Below are 27,767 nucleotides of genomic sequence, written 5' to 3'. Positions count from 1 at the left end.
TGTAAACATGAGGTTGCAGCAGATGAATGAGTTAAGCACAGAACTCTCATGTGAGAGGCTGGAATTTGAAGCCAGTCCTGGGAGAGCATCAAGATTTTAGTTTAGTTTGAAATTAGTAGTGAGTGCTAACTACATTTTAAGACTTTGTTGACTAACTAGTTACAGTTTTTCAGCTTGTTTTCAGCTTTCTCTTGCAGTTTGATTAAGTTTAGGAAACAAAACTACTTGGTTAGGTTTAGGAAAAGATCATGGTTTGTCTCTACCATGTGGGTGTAAATAACCATATTTAGTGTTTACACCGTGGATGCACATAGTGTTGTTGGCTAGGGACACCTTGGTGCTTGTCTCCGACATGCTAGGCTATATATACCTGAGTGCAAATAGTTACATTAAGTATTCCACCCTAGATGCAAATAGCATCTGCATTCATTTTATTGCTGTAAATGTTAAAGGTGAGCTAATTCTTACTTTTTATACTGTTGGATAGTTTAATCTACAGCAATGCATCATATTGTACAAGTTCATCATATCTTTACACTATTTGAGAATTTATAGTAGGCTATATTATTTTAGAAAAAATGTGGATCTTGAGATATATCTTATATTGCAGTAGAGCCTAAAAATATCGAGATATTATTTATAGGCTATGCCATATCGACCAGCCCTAATATACTGTATATATTTGAGTACACACACACACAACAGAGGAAAGGGGGACGATGAGAAATAATGAAATAGGATAGAGAAATGTGCAGGAATGTTTTGCGGCGTGCAGCGTTTTGCAGCAGTGTGGTGCGGTCCTTCATCATGATGGATGGGGCAGGAAATGACAGCATAAGTGGTTATTAAAAAGAGGAAATGGGGGCATTTATAAAAACTATGTTAGCCTGTGTCTGCGGCCCATGTCGCATGTCACCCTGGGCTGCTGTGTCATGCCTCCTGATCTGTGAGACTCCCCAGCGCTGCATGTAAGGCCAGCTTTGTTAAAACCCTTTGTCATTCTCCTCGCAAAGAACCCAGCAGCTGGCATTTATAGTAGGCTTTGTACTGGAGTGACTGTGCTGGATTTACTAGGTGCAGGTACCAGGTGCAAAGTTGAACCTGTTTTATTGCCTTATCACTTCATATAAAAATAGCTTTGCTCTATTTTCTTTCAAGTTTGAATGTGGAATTCCTTCATAAACAGGTGCAGACTATACAGCTGTTACAAATGCAAATATGAGCGTTTGCACCTGAATGGAATTTGCACAGCGTGTTATCTACAGTACAACAAGGAGGGAAGACAAGGAAGGAAGCGGGAATGTCAGCGCAGAGATGGAAGAAAGCCTCTGATGAAGATATTTTGATGTTCCTAGGCTTGTTTTAATGTGCCTCATCTCTGCATGTAAATAGCTCTGGCTTCTAAAACTGGCCTTGTGAATCGAGACAGTCTCACAGATCCTCTCCTGGTTTTTGACACTGAAAAAGAAAGAAGCATACAATACGCTTGGAATGCAGGTATTCTGACTCAGGGTCGGGATTAATTTGTCCTCAATTCAGGTTGTGAGGTTTCATTATTCAAATTGGACGTTTTTTCACACGGAAGACTTCTTTAGTCTATCTCCTGAAAGGTGATTAGGAGTGAATGCTCTCTTTTCAATTATGTAATAGCAATTTCAATCTAATTTTTTTGAATGAGCCAATAAATGACCCCAACCTTGGTCTGGGCTCATCAAGTTGATTGTTATGCGATCTGTTCAGTGTTAACTGTAGCATATTCTCTATCAAAGGCTTCAGCTTTGGGAAATACAGATACTCATTCACACATTTTGCACAGAGCAGTGATGGGAAATAGCACGGAGATCAATTGTTGGCACTGGATGCTCTGTGTCATCTATACCCAAATATCAAGACTGCTGATTACAGTTCCCATCACACAACTGTCCGGATGTAGTGTCACTTTGTGAAGATGCACTATTTTGTGAGTTAGTACTGCAGGCTTATTCAATTAATCTTTTTCAGAAGGGCCAGATTTGAAAAAAGTAAAGCACTAGGGGGCTGAACGTTTCACATCCGACCTGTATAGTTAGTAATTGAATGTTTAAAATAATTAGGGGTGGGCAATATGACTCTAGAATAATATCACAGTATCTCTGCAATAATGATATTCTGAATTTGACATGATACTAAAAAATATTTTTGGGAGAGCTGTTTAACTCTCCTGCTTGCTTCTGCTTGAGTTGGTGAAAGGTTTGTTGTGTTGGCCACTTCTGCTGTTACAGTCTTTTTGCATCTCTTACATGTTGTATAGGTTTGTTGTACAGCTGATCTTTTGTAACCAAACCACTCCCACACTATTGCTCCCATGTATGGAATTAACTTCTGCACTGTGGAGCCAGTACTGTGGCACTGTTACGCTGGCTTTCAGTCACACCTGTTGTTGCTGTGAGTAACAGTTTGATGTCATTAGTCAGAATATTGCCATTTTTTAAATTCATATAAAAAAAATAAAATTATCCTGATAATTCAATATGGCACACCCCTAAAACAATGGTTGCAAACACAAGGTTGTAATTTCAAATCAATGCAATGCAATAGTCTTTATTGGCATGAATGTCATATAAACAATATTGTCAAAGTCTCAAGGATAGAAGTTCATAAGAACATGAAAAATAGGTTGCATTTATCATTTTTTTCATTCAGTTTGACTCCAAACTCAAATAATAAGTGCCGCTGTGCTTAACAGCAGACATAACAGAGAATTAGCTCCTTAGTCTGCTAATATTGTGATGGTCATAATGATCAAACAATATAAAACCTAAAAACTGGAAAATGTCTTGATATTCCGACTTGGGAGTGTTCACACATTATTCCAAGATGGTTCGTCACACCAGATAAATAAAATTAAGCCTAAATTAGCAACATTCATTCTGCTACGTACTGTATATTTAGTGGTTCATTAGCAAGTAAATCACAAACAGTGTATAGTTTATTTCTAACAAGCTGAGTGGATTGAATTAGTGTTAACTCTGACTTTTGTTTATATGTAACTGCCAGCACTGGTGGCTTTGCAGCCATTTTGCCACTTGTTTTTCATACAGTAGTGTAGTTCTTTTTTCCAAGTAGAAACTCATAGCTGTCAGAAATTTCTGATATCTCATGACATGAACAGTTTTTTTTTCCTCCCGGCTGCTCGTAATTACATTCTGTACAATAATAATGTGAAACCATCATAAAGAGCTGTGGCCATCTCAGACTACAGACCGAACACCTCTTTGATGAGATACTGGTGCTTCATGTGTCAACACTTAAAAAAAAAAGAGGAGAAGACAGATATTTTATATTTGTTGCTGCGAAACAAACATCACAGCATTAGTGGGCTTCAGGATTCGTCTGTGTTGAGACATCGCGGTGGGGTTCTGACATTCCCTTCACTAACCTCTCATCACCTTTTACTCCTGAGAATCGTCTGAGGCTCCATAGAAAAAAAAAAAAAAACCCTTCACATTTCTCTCCCCTGTTGGGCTTCTGTCTGCATGGGAGTGCATTTCCTGAGCCAAACTGATCTACCAGCATTTACAGGATAGGCTGACAGTGTTTCTAACACCTTTGGTTATGAGTGGGGGCAAAGCCAGATGTGCTGTGAACGGAGTTTAAACCTCTGCACAACACTGTGAGATTGCAGTATTAGATTTTAAGCAGACTGAATCCGGCTTGACTTTAGCAACATGTGGCACCTGAGACTAGCTCACTTTCTCTCTTTCTGAAAATTCTATAAAACATTTGGGTGCATACTGGATAATTTATCGATATTAAATCAATATAGTGATAAGAGTTTAGGCATCGTCTTAGATTTTAGATTTCGTTACATTTCGAGTGTTGTCTTGTCCTGGTTTTAAAGGCTGTATTGCATTAAAGTGATGTAATTTTCTGAACTCACCAGACTATTCTAGCTGTATTATTACTTGTCTTTACCCACTTAGTCATTATAGCCAGTTTAGTTAGACACAGCTGCCATACACAGGTGTGGCTCTTGTCCAGGTCTCCAAAATGCATACATACTCTAGCTTTTAAGCCGGGGCGTGCTGGTTGGATTGTACCCATCTGCAGTCAGACTGGGAACAAAAAATGGCAACAGACCAGCCTTATTTTCAAAATCAACAGAACCCCACCCAAATGTTAACATAAATAGCTGGAGTTAAAACTTACAATGCATGATAACACAGTCACTATAATCACTATGCCGTTGCTGACAACAATTTAATGTTTGGTGTTCTGTAGTTTTTAGCCTGACATTACATTTCAAACCTGCTCGATTTATGTTTCTGCCCTCACTTTGCCTTTCTATTTGCTGCATCAAGGGGATTATTATTATTAGTATGGGAGAATGTGTTTATTAAAAGGTAGAGTTGGGCTGATCTCAAATGCTTTGGTCTGCTTTGAATCAAAATCAAAGAAAAAATATTTCTATATATTTTTTAGTGATTATTTCTTATTTTTATAAATGCAATGATGGCCCATTCTGAGAGGCCCAAGTGGCTCATAGTCTTCCAGCCCTTCTGGAATTTGCCCACTTTACAGATGCCAGTCACTGTCTGCAGTTGCTCATGCTTAGCACGGTCTTGCAAAATTATCAGGGGTGTTAAGAATTGGGTTTAAAATTTCCCAAATATTGATTCTTCTGCATCAATTAATGATCTTGCAAGAGAGAATCACAATCCATTTAAGAATCAATTTCTTCCCAAACCCCTATACATGGAAGTGTGACAGAGTATCGGTACACATTCATCCATACATGTAAAGTCTCTACATGCACATCTGTTTGTGTGTATCTGCCTGTGCGTGACCTTGTACAAAGGCGCGATAGTTATCAGTGAAGGTTTCCCACACCAGTTTAATCTGTTTATCCTCAGAATAAGATTGTGCATCATTACTATGCAGAGCTAGCTGCTTTTTTCTGCTGAGAGTCTTGAGCAGCTTCCTAGTTTGTAGTTGTTACAGAATGTTTCACCTTACAGGTCCTGAAGGGCTGCAGTGTCGGCTGCTTTTCATCTTGCTCTTTTAATTAGTGACTGATTTAGATCTGGCTAGGTGATCCCAGTGTCTGGCCAATCAATGAGGGAATTAATGGAAGCGCTGGTGCAAGCAGAGTGGAGCAACACTGTGGCTTTGCGACTACTGGCTCAAGATTGGAATGAGAATAATCCATTTAATGTTATTGTTAAAAAACACAGTTTTTGCTCTGTGCCTTAACGTGATTCCGCTCAATTCTGAATATTCCCAGACTTATTTCTACTGTCTCATTACATCTGCTGAAAATCTTTCATCTAATTTGTTCCTGATTTTCAATCTCAGCAACAATCAACCAAGCATTCATTCATGAATGTACAGTACATTATGTAAATGCACAGCATGAATGCATGTTTATTCTTAGATGATTGCACTGCATTGATAGCGCTGTGATACTGAAGCTATTTTCCCCAAACACAAAGCCCTCAGAGTTTCCGGATGCCTGTAAAAGGTTGAGTAGCGAGAAATTATTCCTTTTAAAACAAACATAATAAGATAATCCCTGAGGTCGTGCATTGTGAGGACAACTTGACAGAGGATTTGGGAAGAAAAGCAACTACAGAAAACAATTTATATGTACATTAAACCCAGTAAATTATGTGGTATTATAGTCAACCTGCGTGCAGAGGGGGCTGGCCAGGAAGCAGCGCCGCAGACCTCTGCTCCTCACTGGATTAGATGTCAGGTGTTGAGGTGGGGAAATGAAATATTCTTGCTCCTTGGCCGGCCTCAAAGTAAGCACTTATATTATACAAGCATTGGCAGTGGGCATACAAACTATGTAGTCTCCTTACAAAACCATTTTTATTCATTCAAGCTGACTTTGTATGTGCCAGTTAGGCTTATTGAAATAATACCCTTCACTCTGTTAGGTGAATTCCTGATGCAAGATCCCCAGACACTGGCCTTTCCACATGAAAGCATATGACCTCACTGATATTTATGTCTGAACACTCATGAGGGTAGTAAACCATTTGTAGCTGATGTTTTCTGAATGGATGTGTACTGTCTGTCCGTGTGTATGTGTGTGTGTGTGTAGGTGTATTTGTGTGTACAGGAGAGAGGAGATAAAATAGAGACAGTAGTGAAATATTTCTGTGCATCATTCATACACAAATTGATGTTGTTTATGCAGTCTGTGCAACTCTATAAAAATACAGTGTATGTGTGTGTGAGCTTACAATGTCCTGAGGATTAAATGAATGACGGGTTGAAAGATAACACGCACACACTAACACACACACACACACACACACACACACACACACACACACACACACACACACACACACACACACACACAGAGAGAAAGTGAATAATTTAAGATGCCCAGGCTGTTACAAAACAAAGCGAAATAACTGACAGGCCTTCATTTTTATAAGCTGATTTTTCTCTCAGGTTACATGAGTTCATTTTCAAGCATTACTGCACTTACTAGACATGTGTGATCAGTTTTTGAATTACACTATGCCTTCTGGGGGAAGCACTGTTTTTCAGGGGTCAGCAGGTACATGCATCCTGCACACACATAACAGGAATACACCTGCCCACATGCAAACATATGCAGTCAATACATTTCAGTTCATACGGAGAATATTTAGCCTGGGACGACAAAGAAGTAGAAAGAATATTTATCATGCCAATGTTTTTTTTTTTTTAAATTGCTTTCTGCCAAGGAACAAAAAACGCCAGTGCACAGCAAACAGGCAGTGATTTGCATTAGGGTTGGGAAACGTCTACTGAATTGTTAAACGATTATGTCCATATAGAGACATTACGATGGGCGAAGACATTGTGGATATTATTTTTATATACTTTATACTTTTTTATACATATGTATGTTGGATATTAAAGGTGGAATAAGTTGTCTGACCTGCGTGTGAGCACTAAAGAAAGATACCAGGGCATCAAATACAGACATTTTGAGTTGTCAAAATGCCCGAGCACAGCAAAATAACGAGAAAAATGAGAAAATGCAGACAGAGGGCAGGGTCTCTGCAGATACAGACGCCACTACACACTTCTAGTGGGTCATAAATGATGATTGACAGGGATTGTGTTTGTATGAGTCTACACATTGTGTTTAAGGAAAAATGTTGCATTATTGTGTCTTATATTACAAACTGAGTGGTATTTATGCAGTATTTCCTTTAGTGAGTCAAGTGTTTGATGTCTCTATAATAAGCCCATCCTTTATTTCTGTGCTCCATGACTAACGCTTCTTAAAATGCATATTCATCAGCTCTAAAGCATTTTTTAATCATGATGTCACAATGGTAGAGGGCTTAGTGGTCTTATGGGAAACAAAACAAAAAACAGGTACTCCCAATGTTCACTGCACCATGAAACATTCCAGAGGTACCAATGCAAATACACCATTATACAACATATATTTACTCAAAAGACGATGTATGATGTGTAACATACGACAGGCCATGGCCAGTGCCTCCTCATTGCACCCCAATGAATGGACGGCCACAACAAAAATATAACATTGTGTTTTTAGGCTTAAATTATAGAAAATTGTTATGCACCTTGACAGATCTGTCACTATTAGTCTATTATTTATTTCAAGAACCTAAATATAAAAGTTTTGACACTATGTAAAACTTAATAAAAACACGAAGCCACACTGTTGTAACACATGCAGAATGTGGCTCTGCGTTCTCTGAAGGGACGTCCCTGAAAAAAACGTCATCTGGATGGCAGCATATGTTGCTCCAAAACCTGCATGTACCTTTCAGCATCAGTGTTGCCTTCGCAGATGTGCAAGGCATTACCACACCCCCATACCAACACATTCCAGCTTTTGAACTTTGCGCTGGTGACAATCTGGATGCTCCTTTTCCTCTGCAGCCTGAAGGACATGACATCCATGATTTATAAAAACAATTTAAAATGTGGATTTATGAGACCACAGCAGTTTTCCACTTTCCGTCAGTCTATATCAGATGTGCTTGGGCCCAAAGAAATCGGCGGCGTTTCTAGATGTTCTTGATATACAGTATGGCTCACGTGTTGCATGGTAGAGTCTCAACTTGCATTTGCAGATGCAGTGACAAGCTGTGTTTACTGACAGCAGTTTTCCAAAGTGTCTCAGAGCCCATGGAGTAATATCCTTTATATAAACAAGTCAGTTTTTAATGCAGTGCTGCCTTAGGAGCCAAAGGTTACAGGCATTCAGTGTTGGTTTTCAGCAGTGCCCCCTACATGCAGGGATTTCTCAGGATTACCAGAATCTTTTAATGATGTTCTGGACTGTAGATGGTGAATTCCCTATATTCCATGCAGTTGTGCATTAAGAAATATTATTAAACTGTTGAAACATTTGTCCATACAGTTTTTTACCAAGTCGTGAATCTTACCCCGTCCTTGCGTGTGAGCGACGGAGCCTTTCAAGGATGCCCTTTTCATACCCAGTTATGACAGTCACCTTCTACCAATTCACCTGTTTATCTATGTAATGATCCAAACAGGAGCATTAAACAACTTTCCCAGTCTTCTGGTGCCTCTGCCCCAACATTTTTGAAACAAGTTGCGGGCATCAAATTCAGAATAAGCATATATTTACAAAAATCAGTGGGATTTGTTAGTTTAATCATTTAATATCTTGTATTTGTTCTATATTCGATTAAATATAGGTAAAAAAAGGATTTGAAAATCATTGCATACTGTTTTTATTCGCGTTTTTGGAATTGGGGTTGCATAAATTCTTAAAAAAGCAAAAAAATGGTGGCACCAGACATTATATTTTAGAGCTCCCCCTAAATTTCTCAGATGAGTCTTTCTAGTGAGTGCATGTCTCTTTCAAGGGAGCCGAGCTTCTCATAGCTCCCCCGTTTTTCGAACCCTGTGTGCAATGTTATATTAAAGCAATATTAAATATATTCTCCGCTTAGGTAATTATATACCCCGAGCTGAATGCTACGAGTTAGACAGATGAGATGTGGTAATGTCAAATATCTCAGTAATAATCATCTGTAATGGGCATGATTTCCAGTCACTGCTTCTCGTGTCTGGTGTGCCAGAAACCACACTGGGTAGTAGCACTAAGACATTCTCTTTTTTGTTAAAAAATGAGGTCAGAGAATTGTCAGCGCTACACTGTGGCGGGGTCCAGGGTCAGCTTCATCTCATTTCCATCAATCCATAGAGGGAAGAGAAACAAGGAGTGTCCTCCCATTCAAGTAATGAAATTTATCCTCCTGAATGTACGGAAGTGAAGTCCAATTAATTGACACTGTCTCTTGGCAGAAGTGTTTAATCCGGACCCATGAAAAATATTTGAATTAAAGGCAAGATACTCTGAACCTGAGTGAGACGCGCTTTGTACGACCACATGGAAATTATAGGGACTTGAAATGTCAGAAATGAAATGCCGTTTTGCTGTGAAGAAACATCAAAGTGAGATGTCAAGGTGACTGTTTCATTTTGCTCTTGTAAAAGGTTACAAAATACAGAAAGGACAAATGGAGACTACCGGCTAGGAGCAAGTGTCACGCAGAGCCAGTGGAGATTTCACTTTCCTCTCTTCTGTAACAGTACAGTTTACATTTTTTTTTTTTTTTTTTTTTTTTTTTGCACTTGCAGGTTGATACAACAGAGGATGTGAAGGTTTAGAGGTACAACACTGTATTTTCATTTTACACCCTCTACAGTATTTATTTGTTAAACAGAATTAGGGCTACAACCATGGATTATATTCATTGTTGACTAATCTGTTGATTATTTTCGCAATTTATCCGCCATTTGTTTGGTTCTGTAAATTACCGCAAAAATAGTGAAAAATGTCAATCAGGAGGTTGTTACAATTCTTCAGTTCGACAGTTCAATTTGACTTTCTATTTTAAGGTCAATATTTGATTTGTTTATTTTGTTTTTTTTTCCCCCACTGATGTTTATGCCATTATTAGACTACAGAGTTTTGATTTTTAATGATCAGCAGATCATTGGCTCTATGCCCTGACAACTGTCATTTACATTTTCAAACTTGTCTTTAAAAAGTGTTATATAATGGTTAGTAAGCTATACTGTTGTTTTTTTTTATACTTCCAACATGCACTAAACGTTGCAAATAGGCAGATGTGGAAAGAAAAGCAAATACTGGCATTTCTGCCTTTGATTTTGATTATTGAAACTGGAAGCTCATTTTGATCAATTTCCAATTTCATATTCAAATTTTGAGAATAAATAGTCAAACTAAAATTTATGATCAATAGAAGTGTAGATGGAGGTCAGAATTTTATTTTATTATTTTATTTGATTTTTAATTTCATTTTTGTTCTATTTCTTTTCGATCCCTTTTATTTTAATGAGTGATTTGAATTCTGTTTAAATGCATTGACACACCAGCGTTCTTATTTTGCATCTTATTCTGAGTATACAGCCATTTACTATACTATTTATTTGTACTTATTTATTTTTGATTCTTTGACTTTATTTCCCAACAATATGTGAAGGGAATGCAATGTACAGAAGGTTTATGGGATTGCCCAATTGAATAGATGAGCTATCTAAAATTCAAACTCTGTTATGGCACTTGAATTGCTACCAGCAAAATGAATGAAAAAAAAAAACATAAGCAACCTGGTCACAAAAAAGTAGTGAAACTAATTAATCAATTTAATTAATTAATCAAATGAATTAATCAATTTAATTGATTAATTCGTTTGATTAATCAATTTAATTGATTAATTAGTTATCAATCAATCCCCTAATAGTTGCAGCTCTAAAGAGGAAAACAGAAAGAGGAGCATAAAAGTAATTTTAATAATCTTCTTGGACAAAAAACACACCTTTAGATCATTGTGTGCCCCTGTGTGTGTGTGTGTGTGTGTGTGTGTGTGTGTGTGTCTTCTATATGTCTTAAATTTGATGTTTGCCTTTCCCTGAAAATAATGGTGCTAAAAGTACCAAAAAATACATTTGAAAATAATCAATACTGGTGCCTCTTTCTAGAAATCATGACCTGGTTACTCAAGATAATTATTGTGAGCAGTTCTCAGTTTCTAGTTCTGGTAGATTCGACCGTAGAAAGAAAGTAGTTCCTACATGAAACTGTAAGTAGGCAGGGGTGGAGAGAAAAACAGAGAATTGTCGATTGTGCCTTTGATTTTGATTATTAAAATGGAAAGCTTAATTTGATCGTTTTTTTTCAATTTAATATTGAAACTGTGATTGATCAATCTAACCCAAAGCCTAGCTGACGTCCTCAAATGTCTTGTTTTGTCCACAACCCAAAGATATTCAGTTTATTGTCAAAGGGGAGTAAAGAAACCAGGAAATTAAGACACAATTAACACATTAAGAAGCTGAAATCAAAGAATTTTGACTTATGTTACTTTTAAAAAATGACTTGATTAATCAAAATAGTTGGGTTTACTTTAATAGTTGACAACTACTTGATTCATTGTTGCAGCTCTAAACAGATAAACAGAAAGAACAGTGGGATGGTAATTTTAATTATCTCCTTGGACTGATAACACACCCTTGGACAGCTGTGCGCCCCTTCGTTTGTGTGTTTGTATGTAAAAGTGTCTCATATTTTTCTTACATTTGTCAACCCCACTGCATTTTTCATATTCCATCCGTATCAGCTCACCTCTCAACTTTAACTGTTAACATAAAAAATGGTGTCACATAGAAAACGACCTGCTCTGATGTGGTTATCAGCCTGTGGACATGTGTAATTTACAAATACTGTGCGTTGCGTTTCCCTGCGAGGGTTTGATAGATGGCTCTGACTTTGTCACCACAATGGCTCATGATAGCCACAGCTATCAAGTCTGAGGGAGGCAGCGGCAGCAGCAGCAGGCTGCTTTACTACTGCTGTTTGCAGCCATGCAGTAAAAACACACAGTACTGTACACCCTGCTGCTGCACGCTGCGCTACTCGCCGATCACTCTGCACACTATGCACAATGGGAACAAGAAGCGCTCGCCTGCCTGGTGGCTCTTCTGCTCGACAGGGATCAAAGCGAGAGATGGCGAGAGAGAGGAAGTGAGGGAGGGGAGGAAGTAGAGAGTGAAAGAAGTACAGGACAAAGACATGTGTGGAAGGAAAGAATGGGGGAGGGCTGGGAGAAAACAGGCGAGGAGTTGTGGGAGGAGAGGGAAGAGGAGTTAAGGAAAGTGAGATGGTGCACAGCGAGGTGACTGAATGAATGAAAGGATGAATGAGTGGCCAAATCAAGTGACGGAGCGAGTGAGACAGACTGATTGAGGGAGTGTGTCTGTGTGTGTGTGTGTGTGTGTCAAGTGAGAGTGTGTGAGCGAGTGGATGAGTGGGTGAACAAGTGCAGCAGGACACGGAGAGAGGGAGAGGGAGAGAGGATATGTTCCGTCAGAGAGGACACACTCCAGTGGCTGTGATTGAAGTATGGGCCAATTAACACGAGGAGCATTGAGCTCCAGCTGCACTCTTCTCTTCATTCCTCCGCTCCCCCACACTGCCATATTACCCCGCACAACACACACACACACACACACGCACACGCACACACACACACACAGGCACAGACACCGATACACTCACATATATGCACACTGTGGGCACCACACTGCGCTGGCACTTTATCTTATCTGTTACTATAGTGCAGCGACGGACCCAAGGAAATTATAGAGGATACATACACTCTTAGAAACCAGGGTTCCAGTGGTTCTGGGGGCTGAAGTTCTACCCAGAACCAATGCTTCTGAAGAGCCCTTTTTTAAGAAAGGGTTTGTTAAGACCCTCCATAGAACCCCCCTGTGGGTTTTAATTAAAACACCTGGAATATTAAAAGGGAATTTGGTAGAACTCCCCAGGTGGGTCTGAGATAAAAACCCTTGGTTCTCAGTAGACCTCCCTGGGTGGGTTCTTGGTAGTACCCTTAACAGGTGATTCTCTGTAGAATCTCTTATTAGGGTTCCATATGTGAAACCTTTCACAGATGGTTCTAGGTATAAACCTTCATGTTTGGCTCTAGGTAGAACTCTCTGGAAGGGTTCCAAGTTGAAGGTTCTACTCAGAACGAAAAAGGGCCTCTCCCATGGTGACTAGTGCTGCATGATATGGTAAAAAGTCATACCGATTATTTTGACCGAAATTGTGATTGTGATATGCGATGTGATTAGTGGGAATGATAATTTTTGCGTCAGTTTTCATTTTTACTGAAAAAAGATTTTTAAAATCATAATGATGCAACTTTTGTTGAGGTCTGTGCCAAATAAACATGTTTTCTTTCTCACACATTTCTCCTTTTTCAGAAAATTGTGATTTGGTTCTGGTTCTGTGATTTGGAGATTGCACTTGGCCGTATCACGACTTCAATAATATTGCAGTTAATTGTGCAGCCCGAATGGGTACAAGCCAAGGAAGCCCTCCTGGTTCAAGTTAGCATCTTTATTTCTAAGAGTGTACAGCAGTGTTCTCAAGCACACTTGGTTCTCAGTAGAAACCCTATGGTGGGTTTTAGATAAAACCCTTGGAATATAAAAATGTTCTTGATAGAACCTTAATAAGCTCTGGTTCTTGAAAGAAAACCTGGTATTTTTGGATTCCAGCTGGGAAGCAACTTTTCAGGTTCCAAACCATTCATTTTTGGTAGAAATACTCAGAACGGTTCAAAATTCTGTCAAAATGGAGCCAGTTCCATGTTGGTGAAAAAGGCCTGAGGAGGATTTTAGGTGGAACCATTGCACCATAGAAGAGTTCTCTGTAGAAACTTTCATACGGGTTTTGGGTGGTTTTACGGATGGTTCTAGAAGGTTCTCTTCCAGGAACAAAAAAGATGTCTCCTATAGGACCAAGAAGGAGAAACCCTTCCCGATACTAGGCAGCATTTTTATTTCTAAGAGTGTATATCAGTGTTCTCAAACACACCCTGGTCTTAAATGTGGATGAATGGGAATGACAGAGGGGAAAAAATGGAGTCTTCATCTACAGGGAAGAGTTTCTTATTCTCAGCAGTGACTCACAGAGGCGCTGCAATTTCTTCTAATGGTGTACAGTAGACTATATATTAGCCTGCATATATTTCAGATGTTTTGTGTTGGCTGTGGAAAACTGCCCGAGCTGATTCAGTGCAGCCTGTGTGCCATAGGCAGCGGGGAGCAGGTCCATTACTCTGCATGACAGACTGGAATGAAGCAGCAGAGCCCCGATGTGGGCAAAACACAACGCTGAACACTGCACTTCCACAACTCCGCACTCCCAGACTCCACGGACTCCTTCCTTCCCCATTCACGTTTCCCCAGCAGATCCGATGCAGCACAAGGTCTGGCACACTGCCTCCATTGGAGTTCAGTGGGAGAGGGGCTCAGAGAGGCGTGGATGCCAGAATCCGACTTGTACCCCAAGCGGCTCGCTCCTCTCTCGCGACTCGCTCTTCCAGAGTCACCGCGGGCGCTCGCTGCAGCTGTAGCACGTACAGTTGAAGGGGGGGAATGTGATACTTGAAAACATTGTGATTGTTTTCTCAGCATCACACTGACACCAAGAATCAATTTTTCATTTCGTGTTTAGAGGCTATACAAGTTTTTTGTCTCTTTGTTTGGTGTCTGTGGGAATAATATAAGCTTCACTTTAATCCTCTATAGAAGGATATACCGTCAAAGTGGTTCATTTGCCTTCAGCAACATGAAACAGCAAACCTTTTTTGTTTTGAAGAAGTTGTCGCAACAGCTGCACATACAGTAGCCACCAACTCCTTTAGGAAATCATTTGGAATCACAGCGAGCTCACGACGCAGTGTAAATTAAATGTTTAAGAAGAGATATGATAAGATGTGTTTTGATTGTGAAGTACTGGCAATTTTTGGAAGAGAACGAGGAGACTGGCTTTGGCTGCATGAATGTTTTCTCTCTCATCTTCTTGATTAGCTGTCTCTGTCAGCCGGAGAATATTCCTGCTCTTAAGTACTCTGTAAATATTCCTGAAGGTGTTGTTAGTTTGCTTCTAACAGTGTCTGGCATGTATGCCGGCTTCTGTGCTGCTGTAAATGCCACTTTCTTTGTTTAAAAAAAGACAAACTAAACAGGCTCAGCGGAAAAAATAATTATACTGTAGATACAGTAAGCTGCTTATTACAGTGATTGACAAAATGAGAGATCAACAATGTACAATACAAATACTTTAGTGTAAGTGCTGATATAATATAATGATTTGGACTGATTGGAGGTGCGTGCACCACGGCGAATTCAAAGTTTTAAAGTCTAAAAGAATCATCAAAGAAGGCGCTCTTACAAAATTTCAAAGGTTTTCTATTCCATCTCTTTTTTCTTTTGTAGTCAGTGCAGTCACATTCAAGAAAAGAATATATTACAATATTTATCGTGCTGGTGATGAAAACACTCCTGATATGTTCCAAATAACAAAAAATTAACACATTCTCTTCCAAATGATACAATATCATGCAATAGTTTGATCCTGGCAATGCTCCTGCTAAAGCACACACATTTAATGGAGTAATATGCAATATCTTCCTTAAAAACAATGTATAGACTCATATAAACATAATCTCTTTCAATCATCACTTATACCCACCCACTAGAAGTGTGTGGTGGTGGCTGTATCGGCAGAGACCCTGCACTCTGTCTGTATTTATCATTGTTTGACAGACTGGCATCTTTTGGTGCTTTAGCAAACAGATCAGACAAATCCTACTGATTCTACCTTTAAGAAATGTCTTTTCATGTCTCAGTAGGTAAATGATTACTTACCTTAAATCCTGTTCAGGGAAAACAGACTCTCCTTCACTTTCTGACTAATTGATCCCAATTTAAACATTCCCCGGATTGTAGGCAGCGCCTTTCCAAATATACATGCATTATACACTCTACTGAATTAGAAGCGGCTCCAAAGACCGGAGAGGATCGTTTTTTAAGGCTAGAAGGAGAGAAAAAATATACTAAAATGCGAACATTTGCATTTTAACAAAAGATTCATTTACGGTAGCAAATCAAATGAAACAGTAATCTCTATCTCTTTCTCTCTCCCACTCTCCTTTCTCTTTCCCTGTGTGTGTGTGTGTGTGTGTGTGTGTGTGTGTGTGTTTCAGTGTGTTTCAGTGTGTGTGAACCCCCTCACTGCACGGTTTTTATGATTCAGTTTGCAGAATTGGAACACATAATGAACTATATAGTAAGATATATTTAGATGAGGATTCGATTATAATTTACATGTACTTTGGTTTATTGTAGCGCGTCTCAGTGAGATGTTGCAGAGTGCACTCACTGCAGGCAAAGTGGCGACTGTATACAGTAATACACTGTGTTCGCACTCCCAACAAGGCTCACTGTGATGGAATGGCACACGCTGGTGGAGCAGTGCAACGTAAACACCTCATGAGAGTGAAATACAGTGACAGGCCTAACAGTTAATGGCTCAGAGCTCAGCACCGGAGAATACAGCTCCACCAAATGATATGATGTACCGTACTCCTGCAGCTTCGTCTCTCTTTGGCTCTCTCATTTTCTCTCTGTCTCTGCGTCCTTCCCGTTCTTTCTTTCCTGCCACGTCTTCCTCGCCTTGAAGAAAACAAAAAACAGCAACAAAGCCCCTGTTTTTCTCCCTCTCCCCTTCATTATTACATCCTCCTTTTCCTTCTCTCCTACTAACAGGTCTGTCTCTCCCTATCCCTCCACACCTCCATCTCTTTTTCTTAGCCATATCTATCCGCCTCGCTTATTCGCCCTCTCGTTCCATCTCATTCCACCACTCTCTCCTTCTTTCTCCATAGCCCCCCACCACACACACACATTCCCTGTCACTCAAAACAGGAGGTTTGGCAGTGTATTTGTTTAGGCCAAACACGTATACACATCCCGGTAATCAATATTTCTTTTCCTGCTACTCTCCTCACATATTTTACGCCACCTCCCAACATCCCAACCTGCTTTGTCCTCTCCTTTTCTCCTTGTGTCGTTAACCATTTTTACACCAAAATTATCATATACAGGCTGTCTTTTTTTAAATGTGGCCAATAGGGCTGGGTGTCCTTTTAAAAATGATGATACTAGTCCAAAAACCAGTATCCTTAAAGTGTTACTGATACCCTAACTTCCATACTTTCAGATGTTTTGATGGGATCTCAGTAAGCTGAACTGCCGACTCCGTCAAGTACATCATGCTCAACTTTACCACCACAGATTGTTGGTAGCTGCTAGCTGTAGCTGCAGTAGTGGGCCAGTCACAGTTGCATAAAATTGAAGAACACTCACAGTAGTTGGCTGAGAGCAAGACCATACAAAAAGTAATTTTTTTCTAGGCCGAGTACAAAAAGGACTGAATGCATGTATCGTTTGACTGGAAAAGTTTCAATTCTACTTGGTACTGAGTTATTTCAGTCCATACTGTAAAGGTATTGAATACCGATACCCAGCTCTAGTGGCTAAATCCACTACCAATAGGTGATTGAGCCTATTCCCATTGCAAATTGACAAGTTTGTTGTATTTTTTCTTTTTCTGTGTCCGAAAGCCGTTCATGTCACTTTCAGCTGATAGGAGTCATGCTAAGTTGCTGCTAATGAAAACCCAACATTTCCTGATGTTGCCGCTTCATAATAAATGCTTTTAGGTAACAAAATAATGAGGGACTCTTATTGTGAAGAATTTATAGGAAAGGTGGTCCCATCCTGGTAATGTGCTCATGCATGTATACCATACCTTCACCTGGGTCAAGTAACATATTTTAGCAGTTCTAATAATTATGACTGAAGAATCATGACAGTTATCATGTTACTAAGCATATTTTATTTAAAAAATAAAAGTGTCCTGTTTAACATTAAATTAAACATAAGACAAAAACTAACATAGCTTTTTTTTTCACCTATTGTTTCCATTTACAGTTCAGGGCCCTCTTGCAGTGTAGTTGAACATTAATTTAATACAAAATCCTTTTCTTTAATTTATACATTCCACAACCAGCAAAATGTGGTCCTGTTATAGGACAGCTGAACTTTGCATTGAGTACTTGGTTTCATCTACATATCACAATCAGATGCAGAACATTTCAGCCTCCTATTTTCAATTTCATTAAACCTCTTATTTAACGTTACATCCCATGAGTGTAATGTTTTCAGCTTTGCAGATATGGCTCGTAAGATCAGCGTTTACTTCAGAAAATGAGTTTGTGAGGAGGAGAATCGTGACACTAGGTGGAAGTGTAATGTTAGACGTCTGATTATTGCGATAGTTGAAAAGTAATAACGGATGTTGCTCACGTAGTGCAGCAAATTTGTCAAGTAAGTAGTAGGTAATTAAATAAGCGCAGTGTCGTTCATTTAGGATCTTTTTTTCTTTTTTCTGATCAGTTATTTATTTTTATTATAAGTGACAGTGGCAATGATACAGTCACAAATGTGGTACAAGCCAAGGCAAGACCTTTTCTTTCCCCCAACACACTCAACCCCCGCCTCTAAACCTAAGCATGGTGAACCAAAGTAGTGAAGTTGCCAGCGTTAGTTACTTCATTGAACAGTTGATTAGGAAAAGATTGATTGCCAGCCATCCTGACAACTGATCGATTAACATTTTTCAGTCAGAGGTGTCAAGTATCTGCTTTTTTTTTCTTTCTTTTAAGAGATTTGACATGCCTGAATGCAAAAGAAACAATATTCACCTGTTTGAGCAGCCATGAAGAATCAGGAAGTTGCCATACAGGAAAATCCATACAAAGAAAGAGGCTCTATGTATGTGTATGTGTGTGTGTGTGTGTGTGTGTGTGTGTGTGTGTGTGTGTGTGTGTGTGTGTGTGTGTGTGTGTGTGTGTATATGTGTGTGTGTGTGTGTGTGTGTGTGTGTGTGTGTGTGCATGTATAGAGTGAGGGGACAAGCAAGAGAGAACAAGTGGGTATTATGAATGACGATGATGTAGCAGAGCAGAGAAACTGGTCTGCAGAGCAGAAAGTGGTCAGTTTTAGCAGTAAATGTGCAGTGTCAGTTACCGTTGTCAGTTAATGAAGCTCAGTGTTGCTTTGTAACTGCTGGTAAAAGTGAAGGGGGTTCACCTCAAAGTGAGCATCAACTTCAGCAGCAGACTTCAGCTATGGTGGGGGAGCTGAAGCAGGGACGGTTAACACTCTTCCTTGTTGGTAGTTTTAGCAGCGCCACGCACCGTAGATTACGATGCAGCGCCACACCGCCACCGTGTTGGCACAATGCTGCAACTGCAGTTACAAGTGACAGAAATCCACCGAGAGAAACACTTGTTAGTGTTTTCTATAATGACTCAAGAGCTGGAGGTGGTATGAAATTTGATTGAGCGGGCTGCCTAGTTATTCTCTACACAGGAAAAACCCTGGTTAAATACACACCTTTAAGTGGATGCAAACTCCACTCTGCTGGGCTGATGTGCCGAGTCATGTCATGCTTATGAAAAAGGAGAAAAAGTGTTGCAGAAATGGCCGGAACGGAAACTATGAGTCTTCATTGCCTCAGCTGAAAAGGGTTGTAAATTAGTGTGTCCACCCAGGTGTCATGTTTCCATCATTGCCGATCAGAGCTAAAGCCGATAAATACACATAACTATAGTAGAGTTATTTGATCCAGGAATGAATCTCGATTGTACCCTTTCCCACTGAAGACAAAGACAGATGGTAGTGGGTGTTACAGTTTTTTTGTCCACTGTTAAAGGGGCTATATTCTTCTACCTGGCCTCCTTCCTTCAATCAGTCTGGTCATACGCCCCGTATTTACTGTACCTTCCTGTTCTTTTCATTTAACAGCTTTCTCCCCCCCTTTCTCCGGTTACTTTTTCTTCTCCGCTCCCCCCGTCTCTCTTCTTTTCTTTGCTGCTTTCTTTTTCCATCCAAAAGACTGATCAGGGTCAAAGAATCGGCAGACTGTGACAAAGAGAGGAGAGACGGATGAAGACAGAGCGAAAAACATAGAGAGGAGGGAAGGGGGAAATAGAAGAGCAGAAAGGGAGAGTGACTTTGGAGGGAATATTATGTCAGCGGGCCCCTGTTAATCAATGCGATTGTGTTTGGTACCTGAAGCCATGAAAATTGGGAGAAGAGATGGGGAATATGAAAAGACAGAGCACGAGACGGAGCGGGGGAGAAAGTGAGAAGGAAATGGATAAAGGGAGGGAGGGCAGTTGGCACCAGAAGTAAATTGAAAATGATGTGCTGTGTTTTTGTGTGTGTGTGTGCGGCTCACATATTAACCCTGCTATCTCCCAGGTAGTCATTATCTTTCCGTGTGGTTGTTTGTGCGAGTGTGTGCGTGAATGTTTGTGCGTACTGCATTAACCCTCATATCTCTCTATCATTAAGCTGCTCTACAGGCATAGTGTAGCCATGCATTTATCTTATGAATGTGTGTGTGTGTTTGTGTGTGTATTCAAACACTGGCATGCATATGTCTGTGCATGGATGCAGCTGTGTGAGGGTGAGTGCGTGTTTACAGTGATCTTAATTGTTGTTATCATTCATGCAGCACAATAACCACCTTCACCCCCATCTTTGTCTCTGTCTGCTATTAGCTCTCTCTCCCTCTCACCCTCCTTTCCTCTAACGGCCAGTTTCTATTTTTCCTCATATTGTTCCTTCTCAGCCTGCAGCCTAAATAGCACCCATTTCATCTTCTCTCTGTCTTGCTTTCTTTTCCTTCGCTCTATTGTTTTTTTTCCCTCCCTCTGCGTTCCATACTCCTCGTCCAGTATTTTTTCCAGCCAAAGCTAACTTTTATTACCCCATGATTGGATTCAGAATTCATTACTCTGTCTTGCCTGTATGCAATCTCTGATCAGTTTCTGTCTTTCATTCTATCTCAATCTCTCCGTCTACACCTATGTCTTCTGTTGTCCTTCCTTGTCTCTCTTGATTTGATTTGATGTCCGCTGTACTGGACATTACAGAAAACAAACAACAACAACCAAAAAAAACACCTGAGACTAACTTAATCTCTTCTTCTCTTGCTTCTTCTTCTTCTTCTTCTTCTTCTTCTTCTTCTTTTTCTTCTTCACCTTCTTCTACTCTCTTCTTCTGTCTCTCTTTCTTTCAGGCACCCTCTCTTAGTGCGATATATATCTGCCTCCCCCCCTCGGCAGGTTGCCATGGTCGCCATACCTACTCTCTCTCTCCTATTGGTCCTGGCAGAGTGGGCAGGTCTGGTGGACGCATCCCCCCACCTCCTGCTCCGGCCCAGCCCGCGGGAACGTGATGCAGGGGCCATGATGAACTTCAACATCGCCGTGATCCACGCCGGTGCAACAGTGCAGGCAGAGGCGGCGGTGGCGGGGCCCGGGGGCAGGGTGCTCTACCCCGGCTTCGGCCGGGTATACGGCTCCCTGGGGGAGAGTGTGGTCACCCAGTGGGGCTCTGCTAACGTCATCTGGCTACAGGTTGGACACCGTCTCCTGTACCCACTGCTCATTCAGCCTTACTTGAAGGAAGGGAATAACAATGACCATCCATTATTCATACTCACTCACTCCCATTATTTGAGCTGAATGGGCAGCACACTGCTGCCGTTGTGTGGGCCCTGCTGAATGAGCGGGCGTCTGGCTCTGCTCTTTGACCACAGCTTGTATTGTTAGCCCAACATGTCATGCATACTACAGACATTTTCCATATGAATAACATTAGGTCAAGACACACTGCCCTAGTTGGTCAACTCCATTTGTCTCCGTCTCTATCTTTTACTCCCAGGTGAATGACAGTAGTCCTAAGACGGTGCTGTCCCAGCTGTGTGAGCTGCTAGCGGCGCGGCCCCTGCAGGGTCTGGTTTATGAAGAGGAGCGGCCACCTCGCACGGCCTGGGGTCCTCTGGCCCCCATGCTGGAGTTTGTCTCTGCACAAACAGGACTGCCCATAGTGGCAGTAGGAGGGGGAGCGGGGCTGGGGAGGATGCCACAGGTAGGAGGAGGGAGAGTGGGGTTGGGGTGGGACCATAGACAGTAGAATTAGTGGACGTAGACACTGTGACATTACCCGTTGGTTTGTAGACTACCATTTTGAAGCCTGAGGTAACCTTATGAGCGTTGCCATCTTGGTTTTTGCAACCACAGCATGTGCAGTACCGATGAGAGCTAGTTGGTGACCGTTTGTGACTTGGGTGGTTCTTGGTTTCGGCTCGTCCAGTCAGCAAGAAATAATAGCCGCCTGCCTGGTTGTGTCCTTTCTCGTATTACAACTAAACAGTACTCTACAGTATGTTTCTGAAACCATTTTAAAGCTACTATAAGGACTTTTAACTTGTTATGACACAGTTTAAATTCATGACTGATGCCTCTGTATGACCCACATGAGTTAATGAGACTACCTGTAAGAATATCGGCTATTTATGTATAGTTGTTTTTAATGGATGCCACTGGGTTGGACACTCCTTGAAATCAGATGAAATGAGCTTGCATTTACATTTTCACAGGCAAAGTCTCAGTGAGTAGCATGTTAGCTAGTTAAAAAGAAGCATGAGGAGATTTTTCTTTGTTATATTTTGTGGTTAATACAGTGGAAGCAATACGGCTTTTGTTCACAGGGGCCTCCAAAGTCAATAAAATATAAAAGTTCCTGGTAGTAGCTTTAAGCAAGAGATAAGATACATGATCCATACTTAACTACTATAACTACTGTCTCGTTTGACAGTTTAATCCAAGTTTCATGAGCCCGGTGTGTTACACTGGATGGACTCACTGAGAATGACTCAATCACATGGTAGGCCTGTCCTAAAGGATATCATACTTATTGTCTATATTACTCTGAATGGGACCATAATTTGCAAAATGAATGTTGTCATATTAAAGAAGACTTGAATCTAGCGATTAAGACCATAAATTTATTAGGAAACTGTGTACTGAGGTCATAAATCAAGTAAGAAGTAGGGCCATTTCGTTATAAGACTCCATACACTTGGATTTCTTTTTGCAACCATTGGAGTCACCCTTAGTGGCTGTTAGAAAGATAGCAGATTTAAGCACTTCATGTGAAACTCCGTCCACTAACTCTACTATCTATGGGTGGGAGCATGAAGAGGGAGTGTATGCGCCTTGTTTGTATGTGGGTGTGTGTGAGACTGAGAGAATCAGAGGAATACAAGAGGGCAGATGTCCTAGACGTGTGATTGTGTAGCTTCAAATATAAGGCTTGGCGAATGGAACAATGTTAATCAGGTGCGTGCTGTATACTGAAGCAGTATGGATTGACAGCACTATGACTGAAGTATAAAGGGAGAGCTGCTTATATTGCCATAACAGCTTACAATGTCACAATGTCGCATATCCTCTCTGTGAAGAAAAGGTTTGGGGAAGTGCCGGTGGGACGGAGGGAAAGTTGAAGGTCAGGGTCGCTGATCTGCTGAAACTCTGCAGTGTTTGATCTGTAAATGGCACCAACTGGGGCTGTCGCTCTGCCTCTGATGTTCCTGGGAGGGAGGCAATGAGCAGACATGTGTGTGTGTATGAGTGAATGAGAGAGTGTGTGTGTAAACTGTACATTTGTGTGCAGAGAAACTAGTGTCACATGCTTTTCACCACCAGACAGGGGGGAAGAAAGCAACAAAAAGCATTGCATTTGTGCTTACAAATAACTGTTTTAACCATTTACTCTTGAGGAATTAAATTGTAGCACTTTGATAAACTTCCTTTGAAGATGTACCCTCGCCTAGTCCTCATCCCCTCCCATCCCCTGAACAGACTTTTTAGAAACACTCCCTTCTGGACGTCATAGGAGAATTCGTGCAACAATCCGAGCTGTTTTAGCCCTGCGGCTGCACAAGTGCTGCTGCTCCATAAAAACTTCAAGCCCCGTGATGCCTCGATGTTGTTGTGCATAAAGATGTAGCAGTCCGGAGAGTTGTAGTTCTTTGTAGTGAAAATGCTGTATGTTACTTACTCACTCACTGCACTGTAGTTGTGTTTAAGACTCAGTACAACTACAGAGAATGTTTTTTTTTTTTTTACAGTGAGATTTTAAACCAAATCTGCTGCTCTCTTCCCCAAATCAGGAATCAGGTTCCATCTTTCTCCAGTTCAGCTCCTCTACTGCCCTCCAATTAGAGGTCATCTTTGAGGTGCTGGAGGAGTATGACTGGACAGCCTTTTCCGTGGTGTCCACACGTCACCATGGTTACCAGGACTTCCTGTCTGTGGTGGAGGGCCTGACGGACGGCTCGTTCATCGGCTGGGAGAAGAAGAGTGTGGTGATCCTGAACGTGACCGACGACCCTGGGCTGGCACGCACGCGCAGGCTGCTGAAGGAGAACGAGGCGCAGGTGAGACAGGGGGGAGGGAGGGGGGAAAGGGGGGAGGAAAGGGGAGGAAGTGCTGCGAGTATCATTGGGGGCCCCCTCTTTGACAGGTGGCTTCCCAGCTTTTTCCTTCCTTCTTCGTCTCTCCCTCTGTCCCTCCGCATCTCTCTCTCCCCTCTCTCCTCTATCCCTCTGTTCTTCTCTTCCCCTCCCATCTGCCAAGGCATAAAGAGTTCAACAGTACAACAAAAACCACGAGTCAATCTGATCCGCTGGCTGGTTGTCCTGTGGCACTGTATAAAGAGTTTTGTGCAAAGTGATAATGACATTAACCACTTAAACAGTTTTCCCCTTGTTTCCCCTTAAGTGGCTTTGAGGTGGGAAAAACATCTTATTCCAAACTCTGTGACAGTAACATGCATTGTATAATATTCTGTACCAACTTGTTACAGTTTTTTGTCGAAGATACTTAAATAATGTCTACACTGAGAAAAATACTGACAGCTGTTACATGCACTTCCCCCAAATTTAGCATTACTTATTTGGTATCTTTGGAAACTCTGACATCTCTGACTAGCATTTCAAATTAAGGTCTGTGGGTGCGAGCATTGTTAAGCTGGGCATACACTGTTCGATTTGAGCCTGTCTGTGACCCGTTTATAGAATTGGACCGATCTCGGCTTTGTTGGGCGTTCTTTTTTCATGTACTGTGCGGGGGTCACGCGTCATTTCCCTGAGGTCAGTATCTCTTTTCTGTGTGGCCCTTTTCCACCAAATTAACTCCAGATTCTTGGAACCTTGGTGCTTTCTAGTGAACCAGCCCACGTTTCCTGCTATTTTGAGTGGAACCTTTGTGATCAAGGATGTCATCAACAGAGAGAAATGCACAGTGCACAACAACCTGTAGAATATAACACATCCACTTTGGTTGCCATGGAAAACCTGCTATTTTTTTCTTGGTTTCAGCTAAGAACCAACGTTCTGGGTTCCAAGCCCATTTATTTTTGGTGGAAAAGCTCATAACCGTTAAAAATTAGCTGCTTGAACTCGAATGGGGCTGCTTCTGTGTTGGTGGAAAAGGCCTAAGAGAGTCTGAAATTGCTATGGCGACACAGGGTGTCATGTGGATGGAAAATATGGACAATAAAATGTAGCAAGCTTACCTCAAATTCTCTGTGCAAAATGGATAAGCCATACTACATGCTGTCTACATCTTTCTCGTCGTATGTCTTTTTTTTTTCAGAACAGCACAGGATGGCATAGATGAAGAGATGCCTTGATAGCATAAACCATCTCTGTTATTGCCAGCAAACAAACTTCTAAGAAATCTTTATTGACAATTGTTATTAGCCAGAATGGTCCGCATTTGATGTTATATTTTATACATGTACAGTGTGAGCACTCAGGTCGTGGCTTGACAATCTGATTGTACAGTGTTAGCATATAAATCATGCCCTTTGACTTTAGATCGCAGATGATTTACAGTAGGAGTTGGAATTTAACCACAACATTTCTAAAGTAGCACAGTGTATGCCCATCTTTAGTAATGAGAGATTTTGACCTCAACATCACCTTATCCAATTCATGATTCCATTTCGGTCCGGACATAACTTCTTCTCTTTCTTCATGCTCTATCTTTATTTAACTTCATTCTAGTTACCTTCTCTATATAGATCTATATAAAGTCGGTAACAGCATCAATCTCTTTTTTTGATATTTAACAAAAAGTCCCCCTACATTTCAAATTCACGTTGATTGACTGATTGATGAGCAGAATGACTTGTGGTTTTGGCTTGTACCTCTGGTGTGTTTTCATGCCTGCTCCCTCTCCTCCCACACTGCCTTGCTCGGTCTCCCCTTCCTTTCCTTCATTCTTTCGAACTTTCATTTTCACTCCCCTTGCTCCTCTTGTTTTATTTTATTTCTACACTTCCTATATCATTTCCTAACCTTTAAACCTCCTCTTTGAGCCCATGTTTAAATTTCCACTCATCATCACCATGTTCTTATGCTTACTCTGTATTCTCCTCCCCTCCTGCTTTTCTTTACCTAGAAACAAGCTCACTCTCCTGCTTCTGCTGCTTTCCTGCTTTCACCTCCCTCTCTGTATGGTTATCTTTCATTCCTTCAGTCCATCAGTCCATCCGTCCATCCGTCCCTCTTGCTGCATGTCCTCCCAGCCACAGACTGCTCTGCTCTCCGCTGGCTCAGTTTAGTCTGGGTCTCAATGTCATTGCTAATATCCCAGCATGGTCACTGCAGCTCTGCGTGTGTGTGCGCGACTGTGTGTGTGTGTGTTTGTGTCTGTAAGGGTGTGTATTGGATTCCTTAGACTCCACTCTGCCAGTGTCACTGTTAATATAACATACTGCCTGCAGTGGGTTGCCTTTACGCAATGCTCTGCTTTTTAACCCTCTTGCTTTTCACAACAACCCCCCACCCCTCTTCTTTTAGCTTTTCTCAACTGCAGGGCTAATAAATGTCTTTGATTGCTTAGTGATGCTGTGTGTCTTTGCATTACATGCTCTTTCTCTCTCTCCCACGTGTATGGTTATGTCTAAGGATGCACGATATTGGATTTTTGCCGATATCCGATTTGCTGATATTTTCCAACTCACATTGGCCTTTTTTCGATGGTGATACTGATGTATGCACATATTTTTATAATCAAGTCTCTTCTGGAATTAACATATTATTCTGCCAGCTCTTCACGTGATGGCCAGCTGGCAGATACAGAGACAGAATACAGTGCTTTTCAAAATAAAATACAGTGCTTTTCGAAATAAGATATAGTGTCTTTTAAAATGGACACATTCACTGGGCAAAATACGAAAACAGCAGCTTTTTCCTTTGTTCTTCACTAATTTGTTGTAATGATCAGGGTGGCTGCTCTTTAGATGGCTCAATTGAAATTGTGTTGCTGAAAGAACGTGATTGTCTCCTCCTCACATGACTGATGCTGAGTAATCATTGCAAAAAGCAACTTTGATATCCGTTTAGACACTTCAAAAAACCTCCACACAGCAGACATACTCGTGTCACATCCGCAAAATTAAAGCATCATCTTTAGAGCCGATACCAATATTTCATTTTAAGTTCTTTATTTGCTGATAATACCGTGTATCCCTAGTTATGTCCTCTACACTGATGCAGGTCTCTGGGTCAGTCTCTACTCAAATCTCTCGCCGTCTATCTTTTGTTCCATTCCTCTTCCAGCTTCTGCCTTGTCAGTATTTCTTCTGCTCTTCCTCTCTTTCTGTTCTATGTTCCTCTCTTTCTCCATTTCCCGTCTTTAGATATCGTGTGCGTATTTTTATAACTCTGATTCTCTCCTTCCTTCCCTCCTTAATTCAGTCTCCCTCGCTGTCTGTCGCCTTCTTCCTCCCTCAGTCCTCCTCCCCCTCTGTCACTCTCATTCTCTGCCTAATTCACTGGAGGTTTATTGGCATACAGGCAGGATTGTTTTGCCAAGCCATTACAGTTCAAAATTCAATGAAGGCGCAATTCTCAAAATGTGCTTTCAGTCTGTTTCCTCGACTCGCCCCCT

The 27,767-nt window shown here is 41.0% G+C and overlaps 1 protein-coding gene across 1 annotated transcript in view; it reads left to right on the top strand.

Moving 5' to 3' along the window:
* The window catches only part of grin2db (glutamate receptor, ionotropic, N-methyl D-aspartate 2D, b), a 71,127-nt gene that overhangs the window by 8,095 nt on the left and 35,265 nt on the right, over positions 1–27,767 (top strand). The window contains exons 2-4 of the mRNA XM_084726633.1: positions 21,038–21,377; positions 21,685–21,891; positions 23,978–24,244. Of these exons, the coding sequence (XP_084582759.1) occupies positions 21,090–21,377; positions 21,685–21,891; positions 23,978–24,244 (762 nt within the window). The 5' untranslated portion in view covers positions 21,038–21,089. The remainder of the gene's footprint in view (positions 1–21,037; positions 21,378–21,684; positions 21,892–23,977; positions 24,245–27,767) is intronic.

Source organism: Lutjanus erythropterus, chromosome 9 (assembly GCF_056507025.1).
Source record: "Lutjanus erythropterus isolate fLutEry1 chromosome 9, fLutEry1.hap2, whole genome shotgun sequence".
Taxonomy (NCBI): domain Eukaryota; kingdom Metazoa; phylum Chordata; class Actinopteri; order Lutjaniformes; family Lutjanidae; genus Lutjanus; species Lutjanus erythropterus.
The sequence above is the reverse complement of the archived record's forward strand: the minus strand, read 5'-3'. Positions and strand labels throughout refer to the sequence as shown.